At 41.2% G+C, this 27,780-nt stretch overlaps 2 protein-coding genes across 13 annotated transcripts in view; both read right to left on the bottom strand.

Annotated features, from left to right (window-relative positions):
• Positions 1-1,143: 1,143 nt before the first annotated feature.
• Positions 1,144-12,905, bottom strand: LOC123756107 (ropporin-1-like protein). The gene is made up of 5 exons (XM_069336527.1): positions 12,584-12,905; positions 8,315-8,566; positions 5,739-5,847; positions 4,518-4,685; positions 1,144-2,436 (listed from the first exon to the last, which is right to left on the bottom strand). Exons 2-5 carry the CDS (start codon positions 8,440-8,442, stop codon positions 2,200-2,202), a joined length of 642 nt encoding a protein of 213 aa, XP_069192628.1. The 5' UTR covers positions 8,443-8,566; positions 12,584-12,905; the 3' UTR covers positions 1,144-2,199.
• A 3,326-nt stretch (positions 12,906-16,231) lies between these two features.
• Positions 16,232-27,780, bottom strand: part of NAT1 (N-acetyltransferase 1) — a 33,205-nt gene continuing 21,656 nt past the window's right edge. For 9 of the 12 annotated variants that reach the window (XM_045739114.2, XM_045739113.2, XM_069336525.1 and 6 more), the window contains 9 exons: positions 26,163-26,241; positions 24,484-24,827; positions 24,159-24,327; positions 23,387-23,481; positions 22,872-23,093; positions 20,872-21,123; positions 18,991-19,177; positions 17,733-17,854; positions 16,232-17,536 (listed from right to left, as the gene is read on the bottom strand). In XM_045739114.2, coding sequence (XP_045595070.1) covers positions 17,471-17,536; positions 17,733-17,854; positions 18,991-19,177; positions 20,872-21,123; positions 22,872-23,093; positions 23,387-23,481; positions 24,159-24,327; positions 24,484-24,827; positions 26,163-26,241 — 1,536 coding nt within the window. In that variant the 3' untranslated portion in view covers positions 16,232-17,470. The remainder of the gene's footprint in view (positions 17,537-17,732; positions 17,855-18,990; positions 19,178-20,871; positions 21,124-22,871; positions 23,094-23,386; positions 23,482-24,158; positions 24,328-24,483; positions 24,828-26,162; positions 26,242-27,780) is intronic. The other 3 variants (XM_069336523.1, XM_069336524.1, XM_045739111.2) reach the window with 1 other exon arrangement.

Below are 27,780 nucleotides of genomic sequence, written 5' to 3'. Positions count from 1 at the left end.
ATCACTCGGCCTATTAGGCAAATAGGGCCTTGCATAGTAAGCCAAGAAGTGCATTGTGGCTACTAGGTACGACATTATATATATATATATATATATATTATAATATTATCCGAACAACCCCCAGTTGGGGGAGGGGGGTTCAACCGATATCCAGTTATCCGAACAACCCCCAGTTGGGGGAAGGGGGTTCAACCGATATCCAGTTATCCGAACAACCCCCAGTTGGGGGAGGGGGTTCAACCGATATCCAGTTATCCGAACAACCCCTAATTGGTTAACAGACGTTCGTAAAGCACGTGGCTTATCACGTGGTGTGAAACCAGATAATCTTTGAATTGTTTTCAGAGTTTGGTGATTTACTGGGGAATGGTTCTGGGAGTTTCTGCTCCCCGAGTCCGGCCTGAGGTCAGGATCGACTTATGATAACTTACGGTTTTTAGACTTCGTATTGTTAAGCACTGATGTTATGGATACTTTTTCCCGGTGGGATGGAGAATTGTCACATTTCTTGTTCCTCTTGAGAGGTGCCAGGATGTGGCTCTGGTTCCTGGTAGGCCAAACAAAACTCCTGTGACTTGAGTTGACCCATTAGATGAAGCAGTCTCAGTGAAATGGGGCTCAACCAGAAAGAGAAGTTTCGTTACATTCAATACTGTTTTTATATTTTTGTTAAAGGGAAAGGAAGAGTGATGTGTGGCATATGTATCATAAATATTAGTGTTAAAAATAGAACCTTAATCAGAATAGTACAATGTGTTGAGGTAGCGTGTGAATTATAAATATATAATATTAAAAGAATAATGGGAAAATTCTCTTGTATTTGCCATTAGACAAGTGTGATTGGAGTGAATGAGTAAATTTTTGTTTGAGGGGGGGGGGGGGATGAGGAGCAATATTTACAAGTCATTTGGCTAATTTGTAGGTCAGCTATGCATCACAAAATGAGAGAGAGAGAGAAAAAAAGAATATCATATCAAAGTAGCCCTTTCATTCTTGATGTTGGAAGGTACTGACTTATCAGTCATTATGAAAAACTTACTCAAAGTCAATACTGTGCCCATATACATCCCAACACAAGCACTGACATTTGGCTGCGGTAAGTTACGTCAGGATCTTTGTCCTTTTATGTAATAAAACTGGAAATTTATAAATATATTTTATTATCACCTTTGGAGGTACAGTGCATATATCAATATGGCATTTTTCACCAGAAAATATTGGGTTTAAATGATCTGCACATATCAGATATTACATTAAGTATTGAAAATTATATTCTGCTGCTTATATCAGATCTGTAAATTTGATGTGATATAAAGTTTTAGCATTGGAGATCACTTGAATAACCAATATTTTAAGGTAATTCTTGTATACAATATTTTTTGCTAAAGACGATTCTGTAAAGGTATTAATAATGTGCTTTGATACTTGAGTAACAAGTTAACCCAAAACAAAGTTGTGATGGTGCAATATACTAAGATTAAATATCTATAACCAAACCATTTTATTCATTAACCTTGGATATCTAGCATTTATGATAATAGCTAATGATTTTGGAACAAATCTGGTCTAATATAGTTATACAATTTTGTTTGTAGGTAAAAGTTATTTTCTAAAATAAAAAAAATGTATATTGGAAAATACTATTATATATTCATTATAAACACACAAATTGTATTTTTTAGTTAAAACAATGTTTCAAGATTAAGACAAAATATATAATGGAATGCTGGTATACTGCTTGAGAAGTTCTAGTACTGTATATCAATTTGAAAAATTTAACTTAAAACAATTGTAGATAAATTGCCTAATATGTAATGTATTTTTTTTGTTCACTTCATTTAGTGGCCAGCAGTTTCTTCTTGAAACTCCCTTATAAACTAGAAACACTACTATACATCTATTAACAGTATGCCTTAATTGGGTTTCTAAGTGTTCTCAATCTATAACGTAAGGTGAAGAGATAGTCAATGATTGTGTGAATATTAATGTTATCCCCTTGTTAACTATACTGGTGCAAGAAGCGTGAAAGATAAGGTTGTCCAGTTAAGTTGTGCAGCATAGTCAAGTCTGGCTCTGGTACAGTACGTAAATCATTCTAAGTTTTTAACAATATATCACCTTAATGATATAAGATACGTTCCTCACCTCACCCTATATTGACTGGTATGCTGCTTTCACAGTATGGTAAGCAATATCGAGTTACTGAAGAGGTGGACAGGATGATCGTGTAAGGTCACTTGGAGTGAGATATCCTTCTTGGTAGTTAGCAATGTCGTTGAGGTAGTTGACAGCCTCAGTATACTGGTCTGTGGGTGTGATGTTGGTGTGTGTGTGGAGACGGTGGTAATGATCCAGGACGGTGCTGCACAGAACTCTGTGGCCTACTGGATCCTCACTCACAGTTAACATCACCAGCTGCAGAGCTTCCAGCAGTGACTGTAATGGTGCAAACATCATATTAAAATATTTTATCTCCCACGCTGCCCTTCTCACATTATACTAATCTATCTTTATCTAATTGATGGTATCTGTGCATGAAATTCAATTGCTGCAAACCACCTCAAGCCCATCATCACCCCCCCAAAAAAATATATATAAAAAATGTCCTGGACTCTTCTTCATCTTGATGCTCTGCACCATACTGGGTTACGTCTCAGCTCTGGTGCCTTTTGGTCATCCCCTACCCAGAGATTGTATGCTGGAACTGGTCCTGTGTCTACAGTATCGTCATGATTGCTACCGTCTTCGCTACCTTGCAGTCCCCACAATATCCTCACTGGTTTATGTTGTGCACTTACCATTACCCCGCATGTGGGCCCTCTTCTCTTCTCCCACTTTCCTTTTTCTGTATCGATGTCACGCTTGCAAGATTCCCTTTCAGTTCATGTTAGCAATCTCTCTCCTCATGCCGTTTCATCTTTGCCCACATGGAGGGTCCAACTTCCAAAGTTTTGCAAGACCTTGACCCACATGGTAAAGGCTTCTACCCCTCTTACGATTATGAAACGCCTTTTCTTTGCACTCATTCTCCATTGCCCTCTTCACAGATGGGTCTGTCTACCGACGGTGTAGGATACTCCTTTGCCTTTCCAAACCTGTGTGTGCCGCCTACCCCCACAGACTAGCATCTTCAAGGCGGACCCCAGCATGCATCTTGTATGCACTTCAACTGTTTTCCCAATGTCAATGTTTCTTTGTCTTTGTGGTTGGCTGCCCTCAAGGCCCTGGAGTCGTTTGATACTATGCATCTTGCGGTAGTCGAAATTCAACATTGCCTATTTCTTATCTCTAGTAGTTCTCTAGTCTAGTCTTATTCAGTCTTAATCTAGTAATCTAGTCTTATTCAGTTGAGTTTTGCTGGGTTCCCAGCCATATTAATTGGTATTACCTTAAATGAACGTACAGACACTGCCGCTAAGGAGGCTGTTTGCACTTGGCCTATTCCAAAACGGTATTTCTTATTCGGACTTCTACCCACTCATTCATACCTCAATCCTAGAACGCTCTCAGGGTCGTTGGTCTGAGGTGGCAGATAACACTCTTAAAAAATAACAATATCCCCTTGGCCTTCTTGCTACCACAGTAACAGACGCTGGGAAACGGCTTTAGCTAGATTACATACCAGGAGCCCCAAAGAGGACACCACCGCGCCTCGGGTGGCTGGGCCCTGGTGTGCCGAGCCCGTTCTCGCAAATTTAATAAGTCAATATTGACTTATTTGTTGCGTGCATAGGTGACATACTAAACATAATAGTTTCCATTGAAAAGCTTCATAGAAAACACCGACCTTACCTAACCTACTTAGTATGTTAAAATAAGCATCTTATTGCTTCGTAATTACAATTATTACCTAACCTATACCTCAACCCGTTCTCGCAAATTTAATAAGTCAATATTGACTTATTAAATATGTGCATAGGTGACATAACATAATAGTTTCCCTTGAAAAGCTTCATAGAAAACACCAACCTTACCTAACCTACTTAGTATAGAAAGATAAGCATCTTATTGCTTCGTAATTACAATTATTACCTAACCTATACCTATAATAGGTTGAGTAACAATTGTAATTACGAAGCTATAAGATGCTTATTTTAACATACTAAGTAGGTTAGGTAAGGTCGGTGTTTTCTATGAAGCTTTTCAAGGGAAACTATTATGTTTAGTATGTCACCTATGCACGCAACTAATAAGTCAATATTGACTTATTACTGTTTATTACTTATTACTGTTACTAACCTACTGTTTAATTTTTAATACTAAAATGTTAGCTATGCTATGGTAGCATTTGGTCAGGTAGCTATGTTTGTATATTGGAGGCAGTAATAAAGAGGTAGTTACGCACATGTTTATATATTTGAGGCAGTAATAATGAGGTAGTTACGCACATGTTTGTATATATGAGGCAGTAATAAAAAGGTAGTTACGCACATGTTTGTATATTGGAGGCAGTAATAAAGAGGTAGTTACGCACATGTTTATATATTGGAGGCAGTAATAAAGAGGTAGTTACGCACATGAGTGGAGAGAGCAGCAATGTGGGAGAGGATGTGGTCCCACTCCACGACACCACCATCACCGCCTCCTGACCTGTGCCAGGCATCTTGAGCCGTCTCCTCCGCCACGCCCATGGCTTCGCACACCTCCAGCACCTCCTCCCACCTCACGCTTCCTGCCCCACTCAACTGCTCAAACAAACAATATTCAGCCTTTAAAACATTGTTCCAACAATATTTAACAACAATATATATAAAAAAGAACATTTAAAACTATTTAGAATGAAGACTAAAAGAGATACTAGAAGACGACGACGTTTCGGTCCTTCCTGGACCATTATCAAGTCAAGTGTGATGATTATTGTGACTCATCGTCTGAATATTCAGAATGACAGCGATTGATGAAGATTAAGCCACCCAAAAGGTGGCACGGGCATGAATAGCCCGTAAGTGGTGGCCCTTTTAAGCCATTACCAGTATCAAGAGCTGATACTGGAGATCTGTGGAGGTGCGACTGCACCCTGCATGACGGGAGATGTCTCCCGGACCAACTGGACTGAGAGAGAATGACAGCCTTTAAAAACCTCTTATATGCTGTTATAAGAAAGCTTCACCAGACTTTTCCTTGATATTACTCACCTAATTGTGCTTGCAGGGGTTGAGCTTAACTGCGCGCGCAGCTCTCACGGAGCGCTGCGTAAATGTTTTACTCCTTCCCAGAATTCCCCCGCTTATTTCAAATAAGCAGTGGCCATATCTTTCCGCACTCCGTCATATAGTGACAGAGGGTGTGCGAATAATTGTGTTGTCACAGTTTACATTTGGTCAGGTCTACATCAGCAAGTAATGAAAATTCTCATAGAATATTGGGGAGTCCAAGGCGAGCAGCAGTACCACTTAGGAGTCTGCTGATTTTATTGGATGACCCTTAGATGTGTGGCTCTTCTTGCAAGATAGTATGATGCTAGATGGAACTCCAAGTGTAGATTTTACTTTGTCTCAGATATACAAGATTTTCTTGATGTTCTTGGTGTATTATTGTTCTCAAGTTGCTTAAAGATAATCCAAAGTTATGCTAAACTCCTTTCTTGAAGGCAGATTGTTCGAGCAACTCATCAACCCTATCATGCATTCAGAGTATGCATTCAACATCTTAATTTTGTTATTTTATTGTACCTTGTTTTATAAATATGTACATTTACTATCGTATGTATTACAAGAGTATTAAACACAGGATGATACCTGACTGTGAAGGACGCGCAGCACGCCTGGGGACACGCCGCTGCTGGACTCTGGGATGGGGAACTCGAGCCGGTCCTTCACGGGCGGCGGGGTGCCGTTGGTCATGTTCCTGGCACGCGCGCACACACCGGGAACACGTTGTCAACACATTAGTATGAACATTATATTAGGTTTCTGGATTAATAAAATACTGTATACAATTACTGTATATTGCAATAATTATAAACTGGTACTAAAAACTAGAAACCTTCACACTATCATAATATAACATCCTTAAGCTACATTAGTATCTTAGTTTAGTTCATTTATTATGCGATCGCTGTCCTCTTACAAATTACGGCTGAATTTGGCCGTTTGCCCGTATGGCGTGTCGGCAAAGTCCTTAATCTTATGTTCCCCGGAATACGACATTGGAAAATCGTTTAACAGCCAGGTACCCATTTTACTGTTGGGTTAAACAGAGGCTACATTTAAGCATTTGCGCCCAGTAAATCCTCCCCAGCCAGGATACGAACCCAGGACAAACCACTCGCGAAACGCCAGGTGAGCGCCTTACAACTACACCATGGGGACTGCTATTCAGCATTAGATGACGGTCCTGAAACAACCAAGAGAGAAAGAGCCCTACGAAGAGTCAAGAGGTGCCGAAAGGACCGCCGGGAAACTTCATACTGCCGCCGAAACAAGACTCGCAGGTGGGATACCATCAACGAAGCCACCTGATCACCATACAAGTGGTGATAGACCCGCGTCAAAAAGACCAGACGAGAAGACCGGAGAAGATCTAACCAGCCGCGTACCGGACTGGATCGATCTGCTGAAAGAGGCGGAGTCACGAGAAGACCCTCGGGTTCAGACACCGAGCAAGCAGCGCCTGAAACCACGGCTGGGCCGGCCACCTAGGGACCAACAGGACTACTTTCCCCCAGTAAGTCTCCAAGCGAGTCAAGACCTGGAGCAACAACCGAACCGGAGAGAAGAGGTACAGGTAATCCCACCTTCACCAGTCCAGTCGAAAGGCATCAACCCCGATGGCCTCACTGTCGTGGAAGGGCGCCACATAAACCAGGAGATGCCTCGACAACGCCGACGCAAAGAGGTCCCTGCTCTAGGATTTGGAGCCAGAGTCGATCGACCGCCACCTAACACAACAGTCTTAGAACTGGGGTTGGGTTGCCGGTGCAGGGGATCTGGGAGCCCCCCCTTCCCACATGCCGGGGAGGGGGGGGGAGGGGGGGAGGCCAGGTTCTGGCTCGTGGTCCACGATAGCCCTAGAACTCCATCGACTGACTATTGTCATGGTCTAATATACACACATTAGCCCGGTACAGCTCCGGAGAGCCGGATGGGCTCTCTGCGGAAAGGTAAGAAAAATTGAGAAGATTCGGACTAGAATCATTGATCTCACCATTTCTGTCGAACCCAATACAGTTTGGTTTGTCCTCGATTCACAATCAGGAATCCCGGGTTTGAGTCCTGGATGAAAGAGAAATGGTTGGACACTTTTTTTTTTTTTTTTTTTTTTTTTTTTTTTTTTTTTTTTTGAGATATATACAAGAGTTGTTACATTCTTGTACAGCCACTAGTACGCGTAGCGTTTCGGGCAAGTCCTTAATCCTATGGTCCCTGGAATACGATCCCCTGCCGCGAAGAATCGTTTTTTCATCCAAGTACACATTTTACTGTTGCGTTAAACAGAGGCTACAGTTAAGGAATTGCGCCCAGTAAATCCTCCCCGGCCAGGATACGAACCCATGACATAGCGCTCGCGGAACGCCAGGCGAGTGTCTTACCACTACACCACAGAGACTGTTCGCCAGACGCCAGGCGAGTGTCTTACCACTACACCACGGAGACATCTCCTTTCACCGAATGGCCCTGTTCACCTAGCAGTAAGTAGGTACCCGAGAGTTAATGAACTGTTGTATAGTTGTATCTTGGAGAGGGTCAGCAAGTCGTTCCACCTTAAGGGGGACCTCAATACAAGCCAAACGTATGTACATGCACACGCTGTCTGTCCCCCGACAAATCTAATTTATGTGTTGTATGATGCCCTGGGGAAGTAGTATAACAGGCGAGTCTGTCTAGTATACAGATACATCTGTTATATTACTATATACTCAAGGAGCATACCATAAATCCTTCTCGTGCCCTGAAGGTCTCACACCTAAAATAATAATAATAATAATAATAATAATAATAATAATAATAATAATAATAATAATAATAATAATAATAATAATGTTTATTCAAAAGAAGGTATGTACAAAGAACATAAGAGACATGTACAATTCTAGGGACATGAGTTACACATACTAATGAAGCTATAATTATAAAAAGCGTTTCCCGCAAAAAGAAAAACAGTTTCCCGTCTAGAAAAAAAAATAATGAATTAAAGGTGTGAGGGGTAGAACACTTTAATAGTAAAAGAGAAGCTAACAAAATAAGAACATTCAAGGAAAATAAACAAATACAAAAAAGGTGATAACTAGGGATAACAAGCGAAGACTATTACATCATGGAGTCAGTAGTTATGTAGCCAGTAAAATAAGTAACAAGACCAATGCAACTCTTACCTGAAGTAAGCAGAAGACCAAATTAGAAGATTTTTGGGCTGTGTGCGGATGGCAGCCTTGGTGTAGTCTTTGAGGATACGTGGGAGAGCGGCTGGCACCCTGGCCTCTCCCATGGTTGACACCACCATGCTTGGCCGCACTTCTCGCTCCTACACGCCCCTTCACCCAGCGCGTGACCAGCCCCGAGGGATTTAGTTGCTTATCAACCGTATAATACCACAAGTTCTAAGTACATAGACGCTTCGGTTTTGCCTGGGATTGAAGAACAGAATTGGGTCATATTGCAATTATGTAACAGAAATGTTCATATAGTAACATCTATTTTGAAACATACACGGGGGCCTCGCGGCTGAGTGGACAGCGCTTGGGGGTCGTAGTCCTAATGGCCCAGGTTCGATTCACGGCGGAGGCGGAAACATATGGGCAGTTTCTTTCACCCTGATGCTGTAACACCCAAGACACCCCCCCCGCCCCCAAGAGTTCACACCCAGGGAAGCCTTCTCCAAGAGGTCAGCCCAGATGGCCTCTGGATCGTCTTGCAAAGTTAATGAAAATATTCCTGGCTAGTCTTAGTCAGCTAGTTTCAAGTAGATGATATTGGTCTTCTGTTACTAGTAACAAACTACGCACTCTTAAGAGTAGTGTGTCCCTGTGGCCTCCTCCTACCATCGTAACCGGCGGTGGGAAACGGCTCTGGCAAGGTTGCGTATCGGCCATACATGCTTAACGCATGAACACAATGTAGTACCGCCCTGCTTCTTATTGTCCAAACTGCATTAATTGTCCCTCTTACAGTCGTGCATATTCTTGTTGAATGTCTTGACTTCCAGGACGAGCGTGTTTCTTGCTTTCTGATCGTTCTTCGCGGTCACTTGTTCCTCGATAGAATTCTTGGTGAATCGGATACTTTTGATATCGTTCGCCTTATGCGTTTCTGTTCTCATATTGGCATCCTTCGTGATATTTAGCGCCCTCTGATTATTCCGCACATTTGATGGTGCTACATAAGCCTTCCCGGCTTAGTGCCTTCTTTTTATAATTACTTACCTCGCAACTATAGTTTCTACCTAGTGCTTGAAACTCGCACAGTATCTAGTGCTACCCAATCCCCCAAAATATGGGGATTGTAAATTGTTATATCCCCCAACTTTACCATTGTAATCATTGCTGTTATCTTATATCGTGGTTGTTATACTGAACACATAGTTTTCTGTATTATACCTTGAAATAATCCTCAAATTATGCTACAACGTACCTGTGGATAACCCTTAAATTTACTCTAATGTACCTACTAAACCTGTCAAATTTCATATATAATGTATTTTTATACTATCTTACAATGTACATGTAAACACTTTTTTAATTTTGCTAGAAATTACATTCTTAAAATTATCTGTTAGATTAAGGACCTGCCTGAAACGCTATGCGTGCTAGTGGCTTTACAAGAATGTAAAACATCACTACTCTTTTCTCTCGTAATCCCAATGGACCTTCTTGTATATAAATAAATAAATCAAAATAAAATAAATAAGGTAGGGCGGCGAAAGAAGAATATATGGTGCAGTGTCTAAGTAGTTATATAAATTGGTGCCTGCAGTATTCTGGGTACCTCTACTGTGTTGACAGATGTTAATCTTCTTGTTTGAGGAGCTGTTCACTTGAGACAGTTAAGCAAGTCCCAGCTGTGTCTGGGTACAAGTGACAGGATGAACAACCCAGCGGGTTTTCTTCCTATTGGGGAGTGTTGTACATGCTGCTATGGCGGTGTGTCCACTCACAGGATGAGTGGCGCTGCCCAATACTGTCACTATGGCGGTGTGTCCACTCACAGGATGAGTGACGCTGCCCAATACTGTTGTGGGAACCGACCTGTGAGATTTATATTTATTTAATTTATATGAATTTATATTTACGTTAATTTATATACTTCGATAGCAATTTGTATAATGATAAGTGGACTGTATTTCTGCAATAATCTCTTAATCTCACAAATCGATCCTCTACACATTAGGGGGGGTTTATTAGTTTATATATATGCAGCCAATCAAACTACAGAATTAGACTACATACATTGAAAAGGTTCCTTATCTTATAGTACAGCAGGTTAGTCCACCAGGTATAACTAGGGTGTAGACACCAAATTATCCTCTTTGAGGTAGCTTCCATCACCCAGTAACTGGTGCACAAAATCTTGCTTCCTTGTCTTGACCTGTCAAAAGTGCGCTAGCTGTGAAGCCAGAATCCTATATATGACAAGCTATATCAGAGAAAACACTATACATGGAACAATAAAGACCTGGCTTAATTACCTTTAGTTTGAGGCTATGTCGTGCTCTAACCGGGTCACCCTATATAATGACATTAATGGCCATAAATGAAGGATACATGGGTTTCGGAAAGAACACTTAACTTGAATTTGTTGACAGCGTGTGATAATGGTACACCTTTGGTTTCCATAACACTACGTCCAAGTAAAATTAACAGGAGCCGAATTTGCTCCCGTGTGAGCCTCTGGTCTAGTATCAACAAAAGTGGCCGCCCTCCTTCCTCACTGACGCCTGGCCTACATTGTCCAAATGTCAGAAAGTGATAGAAGGGTCACATTTACTCTACTTTAATATTGATAATTAAGTTAATTTATATAAGATGTTTTTATGATGGTAAAGTCCAAAGACTAATGTATTTAAGAATAATTCCCACCATAATAGGTGGTGAATTATAATAGTGTGTGGTGATGATATCCCGTTTTCTTTAGACGGTAATTCCACTACAAGTTACGTTTTCTATGGGTAACTTGTTTATACAATACAGCTATTATCTGTATGATATATTAAATGGTGTCGGACTTTCCGACAACTGTCACTATGGCGGTGTGTCCACTCACAGGATGAGTGGCGCTGCCCAATACTGTCACTATGGCGGTGTGTCCACTCACAGGATGAGTGACGCTGCCCAATACAGTCACTATGGCGGTGTGTCCACTCACAGGATGAGTGGCGCTGCCCAATACTGTCATTATGGCAGTGTGTCCACTCACAGGATGAGTGACGCTGCCCAATACTGTCACTATGGCGGTGTGTCCACTCACAGGATGAGTGGCGCTGCCCAATACTGTCACTATGGCAGTGTGTCCACTCAAAAGATGAGTGGCGCTGCCCAATACTGTCACTATGGCGGTGTGTCCACTCACAAGATGAGTGGCGCTGCCCAATAAACTCGCCCCTCGGGGCAAAATTTAAAAAATATTAATCTACTGTGTGACGGTACCTCTACTCCATGTGTGGTGGTTAGCATTGAGATCGCCTGTAACAATGATTGGGTGTCGTAATTGATCACGATAGAATTCCAGTTCATTTAAGTTTATTGTTCCACCTAGGTTGAATATACCCAGAACGGAAATGTGTGTACCATTGTAAGGTATTAAGCATGCTAACGTTTCTAGTTTATCGTTCACAAAATGAGAAAGTGTTACAGGCTTACCCGTCATATATTATTGTAAATCCGGGCCCTTAGGACTACGACCCCAGAGCGCTGTCCACTCAGAAGCGAGGCCCCTTGTGTGTGTATGTGTGTGTGTTTACTAGTTGTGTTTTACTAGTTGTGTTTTTTTTGCGGGGTTGAGCTTTGCTCTTTCGGCCAGCCTCTCAACTGTCAATCAACTGTTTACTAACTACTTTTTTTTTCCCACACCACACACACACACTCCAGGAAGCAGCCCGTGACAGCTGACTAACTCCCAGGTACCTATTTACTGCTAGGTAACAGGGGCACTTAGGGTGAAAGAAACTTTGCCCATTTGTTTCTGCCTCGTGCGGGAATCGAACCCGCGCCACAGAATTACGAGTCCTGCGCGCTATCCACCAGGCTACGAGGCCCCACGTGTGTGTGTGTGTATACTCACCTAGTCGTGCTTGCGGGGGTTGAGCTCTGGCTCTTTGGTCCCGCCTCTCAACTGTCAATCAACTAGTGTACATATTTCTAAGCCTACTGGGCTCTATCATATCTACACTTAAAACTGTAGATAAAATAAAACAAATATTTTTTTCGGCACTTTTGTTTCCTTAGTTTGAATCTGTGTCCTCATGTTCGTGAAGTTGCTAGTTTCAGGAATTCCTCTGTCAATTTGGTCGATTCCTGTTAATATTTAGTAAGTGTATGATTATATCACCTCTTATTCTTCTAGCTTTGGCATGTTTAACGCCTCTAGTCTCTCCTCGTAACTCTTGTTGTTCAGTTACTAACTAATTTGACAGGTTCATCAGCACTGACCTTCCCTTGTGTGCTGCTGCTGCCGCCGCTCTTGGAATAAACCGAGCTGCCGTCCAGTCCGCCGCCGTTGTTGAAATACAGTAAACAGAGCTGCCGTGCCCGCTGTTGGAATACAGTAAACAGAGCTGCCGTCCCCACTGTTGGAATACAGTAAACAGAGCTGCCGTCCCCGCTGTTGGAATACAGTAAACAGAGCTGCCGTCCCCGTTGTTTGAATACAGTAAACAGAGCTGCCGTCCCCGTTGTTGGAATACAGTAAACAGAGAGCTGCCGTCCAGCCCGCCGCCGCCACTCTCCTCCAGGAATGCGTGACGTCATCAGTCAATACAGGGCGCATGCACCTCTAACACTTGAAATTGACTACTTTTTATGTTTACATTGAGAAATGAAGAGGAAATGTCCGCCGACAGGTTTAATACATTAATAATATCGAGTATAAATCCCAGCGATAGTACTATGTGAAAGATCGGGCAGTTACTGTTACCTCTATAAATTACGTCCCTGATACTAATTTATTATATTGCTGTAGCGGAGGACGCATTGGCGGGTGGCTCAATCTACATATGTTTACGTGTACGTATTTGGTTTATTAGACACAAAGAATTTGGTGTTTTTTATATATTTATTTAGTATAGTCTTGGTTACAGCAATCGCTTTCTTTGGCAATGTAGTTTAGTGTCGTAGTAGTTGAGACGAAGCCTGGAGCAGGGCAGAGCTAAGTGAGGCCGGGGGTGAAGAGCTCGGATGCCAGGTGTGTGTGTAAAATTACCTAAGTAATTACCTAAGTGTAGTTACAGGATGAGATGCGCTCCACTTCGTCACCCGGGAGACATCTCCCGTCACGCAGGGTGCAGTCGCACCTCCACAGATCCCCAGTATCAGCTCTTGATACTAGTGATGGCTCAAAAGGGCCACCACTTACGAGCTATTCATGCCCGTGCCACCTTTTGGGTGGCTTAATCTTCACCAATCAATCAATCAATCAGGATGAGAGCTATGCTCGTAGTGTCCCGTCTTCCCCCCCCCCCCCACACGTGTACACGTACACGCGTGCGTGCGTAGAACTAGTCCGGCAAACATCACTATCAGCTATGCAGATGACATCCTTGTACATACTAAAACCCACCGCGAAATGCAAACAATCTTAAAATTGTATACATACAGCTTGTGAGAGCCTTAGTCTTGTAATCAACGCTGCTAAAACTAAGGTATTTAACAGACAAATTGGTAATTGCAAAAGCGGACCACGGAAACTTAAGATAGATAACATACCAATTGACTGTCAATTGGTACTATTGTCAATTGTGTAACTAGCTTCAAAAGATTGTCACTTGCTTAGCTAAACGAGGTATGGGGTTCAGTTCCTGAACGAATTGTGCCTCGGTGGGCCGTTCTACTCGTCCACGGGATGCATAATAAAGAAAGAAATTGAATTGTCCCTTGTACCTTAACTACAGTCAATAAGTTACATCAACACTGTACACACACTCAAGGTTTTCAGAACTGAAGTGGGGTACAGCCCTAATTACGGTGTTAATATTAGAATAGCAAAGATGATGTATTAACGTCTATTGTGGGAAAGTTACTCGAATCGATAATTGCAAATACCATTCGTCTTCATCTTGAAAAACCCAAGAAATGATTCACATGGTTTTACAAATGACCATTCATGTTTAATAAATTTGATATCATTTTATTCCAGCATAGTTGAGGCAGTCGAGTGGTAAGGTTTGTGATGTGTACCTTAGCAAAGCTCTTGATACAGTGTCACATGAAAGACTGGTTAAAAAGAGAGGCTCATGGTATTGGGGGTGCTATATTAAGTTGGATTAGGGCATGGCTATACCAAAGGAAAGTGTTAGTATAAATGGAGTTAAGACTGGGAAAATGTTGTAGGTGGAGTGCCTCGACGCTGTCCTGGGACCTGTTATTCATAATACATATAAATGATTTATTCAGGTTTAAGCAGCAACATTTGTAAATTTGCAGATACAAAAATCGGGAGGGAAATAAACACGAAAAAAAGGACTATTATTTCAAGGCGATCTAAATAGTGTTTTAAAATGGTTAAAAGATTGGTAGATGCAGTTTAACGGTGACAAATGTAAAGTTTTGAAGCTAGTTAGTGATGATAGTTACAAGATACGAGCTAGATGGTGTTGAGATTGCGAAAGGGATCAGTTATGATTAATAGGAATTTAAAACCAAACAATCAATGCAAAGATGTTCGTAATAAGGCAACTAGGACCCTGGGATTTATTAATCGAAGCGTTAGTAACAAGACACCTGGTGGTGGTGTTCAGCTATATCTTGCTCTGGTTAGGCCCCACTTAGATTATGCAGTTCAGTTTTGGCTGCCGTACTACAGAATGGATATAAATTCACTTGAACGTGTCCAGCGTAGGATGACAAAGTTAATTCCCCAAATTAGAAACCTATCATATGCATATAGATTAACAAAGCTTAAATTGCATTCTCCAGAAAGGCGAAGAGTTAGGGGTGACATGATAGGGGAGCATGACAGTGGCTATGCTGGAATTCATAAGCCCGTTTCTAGAAAAACTTTAAATGAACTCGCAAACGCGTGAAACATCGGAATCAGAATATGACAAATATTTAGCTCATGCAGGTGGACCAAACTAGCCTTTGAAGAAAGGAACAGAAGAGTGGGTTCTTTACCAACCAGCTAGGGGTCATATAGGGAGAAGTCACTGCCAAGGAGGAAGCTGAAGACAGTAGAGAAAAAAGCAAGCAATTATCAAAAGGCACCAAACCAGGATTGAGAAAAAAAAATACTTCACTTCTCTGCACTCTTGGTCATCAGACCCCAACAAGGGGAGGCACAAGCATGCAGGAAACCTCAGTGGTAACAAATTAGTATACCAGGAAAACGCACGAGTGTCTGAATGGCAACCTAATGACACCAACCCTGGGGTCTAGGCCCAACTGTCAGAATTACCATGCCCGACCTTCAATCAGTGCTACTCGGGGGTTAGAAGAGGTGGTTAGTCCTGGTCGCATGCCCCATGAGCCCTGGGATTCCACCTACGAGGGTAGAAGAGGCCGAGCCCTAGCCATTGTAAGAAAAGGTATTTTGTCCCAAATGGTGCTCCCTTTTAATACGAGGGTGTATCTTGAGATGATTTCGGGGCTTTAGTGTCCCCGCGGCCTGGTCCGCGACGCCTCCACCCCCCCCCCCCAAGAAGCAGCCCATGACAGCTGATTTAACACCCAGGTACCTATTTTACTGCCAGGTAACAGGGGCATAGGGCGAAAGAAACTCTGCCCATTGTTTCTCGCCGGCGCCACAGGATCACAAGTCCAGCGTGCTGTCCGCTCAGCTCCCTAAAAAGGACCATTTTCTCCCTCGCATCGTAGCTCAAACACCAAAACTCACAAAGAGCGACCCGTATGGTGCGTGATTTGGACTAGAACAGGTACTCTGCACTGTCTTCACCAATGAGCAATGCCTGGAGATAAGGGGCCGGGGCAACGACACGAGCCCACTTGAACTATAGCAAGACAAATCTCAGTGCAGGGCAATGCACAACATAATGACAGAAAAGTTATTCACAATAATGACAATTAGTGATACCGTAGTCACAATAGTGACAGTTCTTAGTGAGGATAGCAAGAAAAAGCACTAAATGATACAAAACTTGATAATGTTTATAGTTCATACATGAAGTACAGAGTAAAAGGTATGAAACAGCCTTTAGTGCAACAGTCTGACATTTCATATGTAACACAATTACAATTTATATAAAATCTAAGGAATGCAAACACTTTCAGTGAGATATTTATTGGTCAGTGCTAAAGCTGCAGGCAATGACAGCCAAGTAGTGAAAATGGACATCCAAACTCCAGGCTAGTAATTATGGAATGATTTACTCAGTCATTCAATGCCTAAAGTTTTGAAGACAATATCCCCATGATATTTAGAACTCTGGAAATTGAAAAATGTAGTGATTTAACCCAAACGTTGACAAACCTTGTAACGTTTAACCCAAGAACACTCCTAACAAGAATGGGGAAACCTTTGATAAAAAATTTATCTTGCACACTTGTTACACACACACACACACTTAATATTCGTGAACAAAATGAAAAGTCTAACATTGTAATTCTCATAAATAAGAGATATCACCTCCAGTTCACCATGATTCATTTCATCCAATGTATAACATGTATTTTGGTAAAAGAAAATGACAAAAAAAAAAAAAAAAAAAAAAAAAGGCTAACCATTACATAAAAATATCAGCCACAAAGGTTTAAAAACGTTTAAATATTAAAGTGCTTGCTAATTTTGTAACTATAAACATTTAGTGATGACAGCTTGAGAAGCAATAAATGGATTACAAGAGATTATGTAGCAACTCATACAACACTAAGGCATCATTTCAGTTTTTTAGGACATTTTTCCTCTTTTTTTGTCTTTTTACACATTTTTTCACCAGCATATGACATTGTTTTGAAAACACTTTGGTGTTAGTCAAAAAGATTCCAAAATCCTTTGCCATTAAAGGCCAAAACTCACTATTTTCCAATGCTCTTACTTCAAATCCAGTTTCATTAAGCTTGTGTAGTTACCTCATCCAACAGCACTAGTTAAAGCCTTGTTCCCAGGAGTTCTGACTGCCTCTGCCTCTACGGGCACACACAACAGCAGCAACAACAGGAGAGAATAATAGGATTTAATACCCATGAAGCCTAGAAACAAGACAGTCTCCTCAGAGCAAGGGGTTGAATTCTTTAGTTCTCCTTTCATTTTACTTATATAGTAGCTGTATCTTATACTGTACCAGTAATTTGTTTCCATCTCCCAACATTCTCTTTAACATTCACTTATCATTATTCCTTGTTCATATAATGAAACTAATGAGAAAATCAGGCATCCTCTTCCTCTTCATCATCCTCTTCTGTCTCTTGCAGCCAAGTAAGCCATTGATTCACCTGTAAAATTTCCATGCTAACATTTAGCTAATTCACTTCAGTTTAAAAACAAATTGCAACACTAGCCTTGCAGGTGCTGTTGACAGAACACTGATAAACCAAAAGTTATTATAGTTCGAGTAAATTTAGCTTCCCACCAACTCAATATAGGTTTCAGAATAAGCCTCGCTATACAAATCACAATTACATAGCTCACCTGGAAGAGTGCTTTTCCTTTGCCAGGGTAGTCCTGGCTTAAATCCTCCTTCCAAGTCAAGAAGGCATCCTCTTCTATAATCTCTAAGTCGTACAGATTCACAAACCACCTCAGCAACATGCCTGTACAAGAAATACAAAAGAAAATTATGAAGATAACAAAATGTGACTAAGGAAATAGCCCAAGACTAGTTTTATTGAGGTTTGACCTATCATTAATAGTGAAATCTGCAAACCTAAACCTTAAATTTATATGGTTAATGACATCCACCCTTCTCATTAAACTATTCTCAGGCATCTTTATAACTTGTCAATACCAGCTAGGCATATTTAAGCAGCTTCACATTTTCTCATCACGTCTACTCATCTTCACAACTAATATATTTCCTCATTGTTACACCGTTCCACATAAGACCAGATGCTGCTTTTAAAACTAATATGCATGGCTTGTACTCTGGCCCTTTCCATAACCATGTTCCACTAACACATCTGGGCTGAGCATAGTCCACGATCTCTCAGTCCCCACGAAACTCACTGTTTCACCATTCCTACTCCAATTTGTATCGAACATGGTATCTTGTTAATTATCACTACATGTAAAAAGATTTTGTCTTTCACACCAATGATAACTGCAGATGTCTCCACTCCACAAGTAAGGCACGAGAGTAGTAATGATGAACGAATGAATACAAGTTCTTTGCTTCCACCAGTGGCACAAACTGGACATTATATTGGCACCATAAACACTTAACTAATCATTACACACACAGATCACACTAACGTGATGCATCAAATGAACAAATCCACATGGGCCGTGACGAGGATTCGAACCTGCGCCCGGGAGCATCCCAGACACTGCCTTAATCGACTGAGCTACGACAGGGTTAAAAAGAGTTGAAACCGAAGTTCTACTGAACTTACTGGATCCCGTAGCCTCTCCGACGCACAAATAGTTGTGCAAATAGAGTTGTGTAAAACCCTGGTTTGTGCCTCGGAGAGGCTACGGGATCCAATAAGTTCAGTAGAACTTCGGTTTCAACTCTTTTAAATTAAAATGCTATACAGTATGTCTCGGGTATTTGAAGTGGCAAAACTTGATAAAACTCTGCAACATTAATTTGTGCAAATTCACTTGTGAGACCTTCCTGACATCCTTCATGCATAATGAAAGCTTATTTCATCACTAGACCCTGCTCTCAATCAGTAGCATATGACTATTACTAGGCAACAAGAAAATAACCATATTTTGGGATATTAACCTTTGGGAAAATTGTGTGTGTACGTGAAGACCTGCAAAGCATACACAGCCGTGACCTGAAGAGGAAGATGGTCGTGTAGGAAAGCCTGCAACACACCCTTGAACTTTGCTAGAAGTTCCTGCTCTTGTTCGGTAACTAGTTTCTCTGGGATGACTGTTGGGTCAGATCCGGTAGATAAAGTAGTTTCCTGGAATATAATAGTCATTAACAAAGGTAAATAAATGGGAACTATATATTTTTCATAGTCAATTAAGGAATATCCATTATGATAATGACATGGACCATAATGCGAGGTATTTGTGGTGGTGGTCTGTTGGGTTCATGTGTAGGTAGTCAAGGTTGCCTTTAGTGCAATACATGAGGGAGGAATGGGTGGGTGAGTAGGTTACTGCATATAATAAGAGCTCCCACCTCAAAGTAGGAGAATAAAAGATTGGGCCTGACAGCCGAGTGGAGAGCGCTTCGGATTTGTAGCCCTGAGGTCCCGGGTTCAATCCCAGTGGAGGCGGAAACAAATGGGCAGTTTCTTTCACCCTGATGCTCTCGTTACCTAGCCGTAAATAGGTACCTGGGAGTTAGACAGCTGCTACGGGCTGCTTCCTGGGGATGTGTAATAAAAAGGAGGCCTGTCCGAGGACCAGACCACGGGGACACTAGGCCCCGAAATCATCAGAAGAAAAACTCAAGATGGGGGATGTGGGAGGCACAGACCTTACCCCTCCACATCTACATTACTGAACTGTTTAACAATTTAAACTAAAAGTTTTTTGTCTTTCATGCTAGTCTTGTGCTGTTTAAAATGAATACAAATTAAGAATAATTTTTTTTATACACATTCGCCAGGCACAAGACAAAGCGAATAAACAATATTGAAAAACACCAAATTACGGTACTCAGGTTACCTAAGAGTAGCAGTGAATGGCTTGCACCATGTTGAACATTTATATTTATGGCCATCATGCAATTATTTACACACCACCCGTATTTGAGTTTTTCTATTTCTTGCACCATATAGTGACAAAGATTAGAATGCCACTTTAAAACCTAAATAAGAGCTCTTACAAGATAATTTACACGTAAAACGAGACCAATACTAGAACATGTATAAACATGTAATTCGTACCTTGTGAAATGCAAACTTTAAAATGTGCCAGGGTTTGCAGTAAAACAAATGCCTGAATTAGGATGACATGAGCTCTATGGACAGGTAAAGACAACTAAATCTTACACCCCTTTAGAAATAGTGACATGGTCACTACAAACAAGATACTAAGAGGAATAGATAATTTGGCCTCTTAAGGAAACGGGACATTGGTTGAAATTCAAATTCGTAAGAAATTTAAGGAAATACTTGTACTCTAAAGGGGGTAAACAACTTGAATGCATTGAAAGAGGAAGTTGTGGAAGCAACCTCTTCCCACAGCTTTCAAGGCCAAATACAGCACCCTAAATGATGGCAAAAATAATTTATTTTCTCAACTGCCCTCAACACACAGTTCTGTCCTTTGTGTCATGACCCAGATCGTCCACATGGTCACTACCCTCAATGCTCGGTGCTAAACTTGCTGTATTGCTATCACTTTTTACAGTGCTACATACTCAAGTATTGGCAGGGCAGTATGTCTCATCACTTACATCCTATAATTGTTTTAAAAATGTACTCCCTCAACTTTTTATTGTGACAGTATTGGGGAGAGGGGGGTGGGGTGGGTGTAAGGGGGGAATTCGGGACGTTTCAAGAATTAAATCTTGCTCATCACAACATACAATAAAATTACCCATCAATTATCCTTCCAGTTTTATTTAGTGTTAGCTAATTGCCGTATAAAATTATAAAATTAATAAGTTTTGGGTTTATACACATTTTCTCCCTCCCCTTACCTGTGTTATATATTTTACCAAGACAGTCATTAAAGCACTGATAAATCCTGGAGCAGTGTGGTGCTCTACATCCAGCGTGTCCTTGATGTACTTGTAAAACAGATGTGGTGTAGGATCGGCAATAAGGGCTCGCCACAAGTCAGACTGGATGCGTAAAAGTGGGAACAAGAAGGAAAGATCGCGGTCTTCAAGAAGGTCCGCTAACTTTTCCTTGGTGCGATCAGATTCAGGTAGCAAGTTGAGAAGGTTTACCTAGAAGGCAAGATATTATAAGTTTTAGAATAATCATTGTACATCAAATAGCTTTTGAATTACTACACATCTACTTCAACCCCTATATTGCTAATCTAACCCTTTCATGCTCAAATGCATCATATAAAGTGTTAGAATACCTGTATACATAATAATGAAGTTTTTAAAATCACAATTTTTCACTAGATTACAAAAATTATTGAGTATAATCTGTCACTGTAGGGATATCACATGTGTTTGTATCCCCTGATGGGGAGTGCACAAGGTGCAGTGCACATGCATGCAAGTTTGCATGATTTTTGTGCATGCATGCAAGTTTGCATGATTTTTGTGCATGCATGCAAGGAGTGTGGGGGGGGGGGCCTCACACCCGGGTAAATTCCCGGGTGTGAGGGCCTCGGTATTGAGTGAGCCACCAAGCCTGATGCACGCAGCATGAGCTCACAGCACTGCTGTTCAGCTTCTGTCAGGAAATTGTAGATCCATCTGCCTCTTTTTTCCGGTAATTCCTTTTGAATGCATTTTGTGTGCACCACCACCATGGTCACATTTGTTGAAGACTTGCGAAATCTGTGTAAATTACATCACCGTTTTGTTTGTCTTCCATGGCATCTAATGCCATGTCATAGTGGTCCAGCAACTGTGATAGGCAAGAGCACCCTGCCCTGTTCTTAAAGAGCAGATGAAAGGCTAAATCTAAAGCCTATGCAAGCCATTTTACTTATCCATGGGGGTTACCAGTCTTTCTCAATTTACCAGTACAGTATAGCAGAGGAAACTGCCTCCTCCAGCTGACTTTTATCATTCACCACTTTACATACCTCATATAATGTCCGGTATGGAGCCCAACAGTATGTCCACTGTGTTGTATGAACTAGTGTACCCCCATTCACAACCAACAATGCCCCCAGCCAGAGCACCTCAGAGGAGTCAACTTGTGCTCTCCACTTTGAAGGCTTGGCCTCTCTGGGAAGGACTCCTGAACACAATGGAAAAGTTACTCTGTCAGTGCAGGGAACACACTACCTGCTTGATACCTACTTGATGGGATTCTGAGTTATTTTACTCCCCAAGCCCGGCCCATAGGCCCACATACCCACCACAACCTGGTTGGTCCGGCACTCCTTGAAGAAAACTATCCAGTAAATAACCACTACTAGACATATGCAGCTCAAAGCAAAGAACTGGTAAGGGCCATACAAAAAGTGCAACACGCCAATCCACCAATGCCTGGGAAGCAAATAATGATAAAACAAGAATGCTAAACAAGCAAATGCTCATCACAGGATAAAGTCCAAAGGATAGCCAGCACTTATCCAAGAAAGAAACAAGTCACTAGGCTGATGCAACTCAAGAAGGGCAAACTGGTCTAAACAGGATATACGATTCCAATATAAAGTTTCCAAGTTTGAATAGAAGAAAAAAAAAACTATTGCAATACAGCCTAGAGTATGAGCTTCAACCAAGAATACTGGGAGTGTTCCCCAGAATCAGACCACATGTCTAGATTTAGGTGCAGCTACACTTATTCAATCTTGAAAGTGCTCAAGGAACTGCATACTGCCTTATCTTCAATTTTTTTTTAATAGTACAAAACTGTCTATGGGGCTACAAAGTACAAAATTAAGAGCTTGCACTATTATACACAAGTTTAAAAATATCAAGCCAACATGCAAATTTCCCCAAAAATATGTAAAATGTAAAAGATGTAAAAACACTAACTAAATAAATGTATAATAATGAATTACCTTGCTATCATTGAAGGTTTGAATAAGAGCAGATTTTCCCTGAAGTTTGTGCAAGGTCTGGAGGGTGAGCAGGAACAGTGGGAAGTGTTGACCTCCTTCCAAAGGTTCAGCCACATCAGCTAATGATAAATTTCCTGACCCTACCAGGTGACCCAGGATTCCGGCCATGTGGGACTTGACACGAGGGATGTCCGTAACCAAGTCATCCAGCCGACCAAGAACCTAAGAGAAGTTACTCAAAATAATATACTGCAAGCCTCTCTCCAAAGTTTTAGTTGGTTTAAGATTTGCTTTCATGTTCAGCAGATCATGGTGGAAAATACAGTAGAGTACTTGATACATTCACAACAGGTGTAACAAGGAATTAACCACTTTACTTGCTGAACTAAGAATTTTATTTTATTTTAATGATTAACAATATTTACTGAAACTAACTTGAGCAAACATTGGATTTATTATAAGATCTTATATATAAAATTAATAGTAATTCGGATACAAATGACTATTGTGCTTACCTGCTTGACTCCATCAAAGAGACGGTCAACATTAATAAGACCCTCAATACGGAATCTATCGAACAGCTGACTACCCAACTCGCGGTTGCTCTCTGCTAAGGAAACCAAAATACATAGTCAGTGGACACCGACAGTACTGTAATTAACAATACCCTAATACATAATCATCTTTAACGATGACTGGTACAAATTATCTGGATAGTTTATATATTCATAACAATACTTTGTACAATGTACTTTCATTACCACGTCATCAAAACCAATATATTGTATTCTTGTGTGTATTGCTAATGTTAATAATTTAATGGGCATGAATATTTCAACCTAACATTCAAAAATGACAATAGCCCATACGGCTAGAATGTATCAAACATACATTGTTGCACCAGAGATCATATTAAAATATTAATTTTGAAGAAGGCCCAAGAAAGGCAACAACCAAGCAACTTTTCCTAGGCCTGCTCTAGTACACATACTTTATGTACTATATTCATAAGAATTATATACAAGAACACAACATAATCAAGGAAACTGCAGAAGGCCTTTTGGCCCATATGTGGCAGCACCTATTTATTACACACACAAATCACAATTGCATGATGCATCAAATGAACAAATCCACAAGGGCCGTGACGATCCTCGTCACGGCCCTTGTGGATTTGTTCACCTATTTATATCCATCTAAACTTATTCATATACATGTCCAACCTACTTTCTAAACCTATCTGTGACTATATCCCTCACTGTCTTGTCTTACTGCAGCTTAACTGACCTTCTTGAGTGAGGAGAAAATTGATAACAGTTTGCACAGCCTCGGCAGTATGACGTTCTGGTAGTTTGAGGGAGCGGTAGGTTTCAACTGCCACTTCCAAATTCTGCTCCTTCATGAGCTCTTCAAACACATTCTTCACACGCCGAAGCCACTCCTCACGACTTGGGCCCTGAGATGCAAAATTCAGAAAAATATTAAAAGGAATTTTCTTCTTGGTATTACCAACTATTATAATTTGGATCTCATCTGTATATGAGCAACTGGGAATGTAGGAACAAAAAAATTAACAACTTTGTTAATGACATGGCCACAAAATAGCACTTACCCTATCCTTCTTGTTGGCACGAGATTTGTCAGTTGATGCTTGCTTGATGAGAATAGGAGGATCTTTGTGCATAAGTGGTGGATTGGGCTTCTGGTTGGGTGGTTGGGGCTGTGGAGCAAGAGGAAGGCTGGAATGGTGATGGTACTGATGGTCACGGTATTGATGGTCACTACTCTGCTGGATGCCCAGGGCACTCTGTGGCAGCACCCCCGGAGTCTTGGGCTTCAACATCATGCTCGAGGCAGCAGGACGCAATGAAACTTCTCCATCCGACCCACCAGTTCCTCCTGCATTTGTATGGCTTAGAATCTTCTTGAAGCGTGGAGGCAAATCCTTAGTGGGGACTAGAGAAAGACCATCAGTAAATTATAATACAAACCAGCTTGCCTAACTTGCAGATGGTCATCAATAACAATTCCTAAGTAAACAAAGGAAAATAATGCATTTAATTCCTAAGTATTTATTTTTAATATAGCTATAATATATATCTAACGAAATAGTTTACATAACATTTTGACACTTGTGTAAACATTTGGTCAATATAAAATGAGAAAATTTCATTAAATTATTGGACAAGAATTTTCAGTGTTTCAACAGTTACAATAATTTATATTAAACTGTTCTTTTAATATATTAAGGGGCAAGAGTCAATTTTATTATGTTGACCAGACCACACACTAGAAGGTGAAGGGAAGAAGACTTTTCGGTCCGTCCTGGACCATTCTCAAGTCGATTGTGTCAACTTTATTATAGAACCATTGTGAGAGAATGGTAGTTCTCAGCCATGCTGTGCATTGCGCACTGTGCGGTATGATCGTCATTCTCAGGTTGGAGCTCCAACCCTGGATCACTAATCTTATTCACAATTCAGATAAAGTATGAGCACAACAAGACAATGAAGGCTTATTCTTCTCACTTCAAGACACTGATGACATGCCACCATTTTGTTTGGGGTTGGTAGAGGCAAGATGGCGGCTAGATACTTCGGGTCAGGTAAGTACGACCTTACTAGGCCAAGCTGGGAGAGCTACTGTCTCCATATTCCCATTGACATTACACGAGTCTATGGTTGGACCAATCAGATGATGATGAGCTAAGGGTGTTGAGTGTACATCCAGTTATGGTAGATAACTAGCTGAATGGTAGCATGCATGAAAGGGTGTGATACTGAAACAGAACAGTTGAGAGGGGAGGGAGCATGGCAATGGGGGAGGGAGGGAGCATGGCAATGAGAGAGTGAGGGAGGGAAGGAGCATGGGAGGGAGTGGCAGTGAGGGAGGTTGAGCTGGTGAGGGTAGGAGCAAGAATCACCAAGGAAAATTTGAATTTCAAACTGTCATATGAAGGTAATTTTAACATTTTATCCTGTGACATGATGGAAAATATTTCCACCAGCCTGTAAACCATCTCAACATCCTATGCAAATCCGCACATCACGTGCTTCAGTGAACCAGAATTTGTCAAAACGGGCGAGTAAATCCGGCTTGAAAAGTGTGCGACCTAGCCAGAGATTCGCTGAATCAAGGTTGCACTGTACTGTATATATATTGTACATACATTATTTCTTGTGGTAGGGAGAATGTGTTCATATTAATGTTAGCAAAGCATCTCTTGTGTGCTCAGTGTACCTCCCCACACAACTAATCTATTATGCTTAATATAATATACAGTATACTTACTATTGGTGTAATTCTGCTGCTGATTATACTGGTTGTTCTGCTGTTGCCTGCTGAAGTTCTGGTTGTTGAAGTGTTTGTTCTAGAAGGAGAGAATTGGTTAAGGCTTGAATGCAACATTCACGAAGCTTGCTAAAAACAATGATCAGTTAATATGTTTAAGAACGTTTCTTTATTGACCAGACCACACACTACAAGGTGAAGGGACGACGACGTTTTGGTCTGTCCTGGGCCATTCTGAAGTCGATTGTCGAATGGTAAAGACAATCGACTTGAGAATTGTATAGGACGGACCAAAACGTCAAGTCGATTGTCTTTACCATTCGACAATCGACTTGAGAATGGCCCAGGACGGAGCGAAACGTCGTCGTCCCTTCACCTTCTAGCGTGTGGTCTGGTCAACATTCTTCAGCCACATTATTGTGACTCATCGCCTGCAACTTTCCTTTATTGTGTTGTCCTTATTATGCAGTACTTTACTTGCAAAACAATAGCACAACACCTTTCCTTTTGGATATACAGCACAGCTAGTCAAAGCCTTGACACATGTTTTCACACAGAACTATAGTGTTGAAAATGTGATATAAATCTGTGCAAATAAAGTTGGGAGTGAACCACTGGACGTGTGACAGTATAAGGACTACAAGGGGATCGTGAGGCTAACCTCTGGTATGTGTGGACCCTTAAGATGTGTTACAATGTATATACACCCTAAATAAACAAAATTCCTCCCTCTCCCACTCCTCACTAGGCGTAGGTGTCCTTTTACTCAAGAAACATTCCTCTACAACCACTCTAGGGTCAGCGTCAACTGGCTGGGTATTTGGGGTCTAGCTGGAGACCTCTGCGCAGTTGTTTGGGTTAGGCAACAAAGTGTGACAGTGATGGCTAGGCAGAGCCCAAGTGCCATTAGCCCTGGATAAGCCTCTAGGGGCTATGTGAGAAATTGAGTGCAGTTGGTAGACCACAGAGGCCTACTTGTTCTCAAGGCCTCGAGGAATCTACACTCGAGACAAGCTAGAGTCTTGAGCAGTTAGTGTTGGGGTTCTTTAGTGGGGCAGGCAACACATTACTTTGGATTATATCAGCAATATAAAAAAGTAAGTGCCTGTCCCTGTATCAAAACACCTTGAACATTGCCTATTGCAGCATTTTTCAACCACTGTGCCTGTGCTGCAACCCCTTAGCATGCTGCAAAGAGTCCACAGGTGTTTGAGGGAAGGTATAAAATAACAGGAAATAAGTATTATTTTAAAACTCAATCTATAGATATCCAAAATTAACTAACAAAAAACTGATTAGAATTTTAGTTATTGAACTTTTAAACATTTTAACACTATCGCGCGCGCCACGTGAGCAGAGCAGACTGACATCATGGAGCTAATGGTGCGGGCGAGCGTGCGGCGACGCCTAAATGTATATACTCGTTTCAGTTTTCTCACCTTAATTCTAGTGCTATGTCGTTCGTTTTGGTATCAATGTGTTCGCAATTAAATTCCCTGCAGATGTATATGTATATAATGTCCAAAAGCCTGGCAAGACTCCCCACAGCAAAGCCTAAAGTCGGAAAAGTTATCCGTGAGCGCACAAAATCAGTAAAATGTGTATATTAATTTCAGTT

The sequence above is a fragment of the Procambarus clarkii genome, chromosome 36, assembly GCF_040958095.1.
Source record: "Procambarus clarkii isolate CNS0578487 chromosome 36, FALCON_Pclarkii_2.0, whole genome shotgun sequence".
Classification (NCBI taxonomy): Eukaryota; Metazoa; Arthropoda; class Malacostraca; order Decapoda; family Cambaridae; genus Procambarus; species Procambarus clarkii.
The sequence above is the reverse complement of the archived record's forward strand: the minus strand, read 5'-3'. Positions and strand labels throughout refer to the sequence as shown.

Coding starts and splice junctions, on each gene's coding strand:
- LOC123756107 (XM_069336527.1), bottom strand. CDS start 8,442: ATGGTGGTGTCAACCATGGGAGAGGCCAGGGTGCCAGCCGCTCTCCCA. Junction 5,848..8,314: donor TGGTCTTCTGCTTACTTCAG/GTAAGAGTTGCA, acceptor CGCGCGTGCCAG/GAACATGACCAACGGCACCC. Junction 4,686..5,738: donor TGCGCGTCCTTCACAGTCAG/GTATCATCCTGT, acceptor TTGTTTGAGCAG/TTGAGTGGGGCAGGAAGCGT.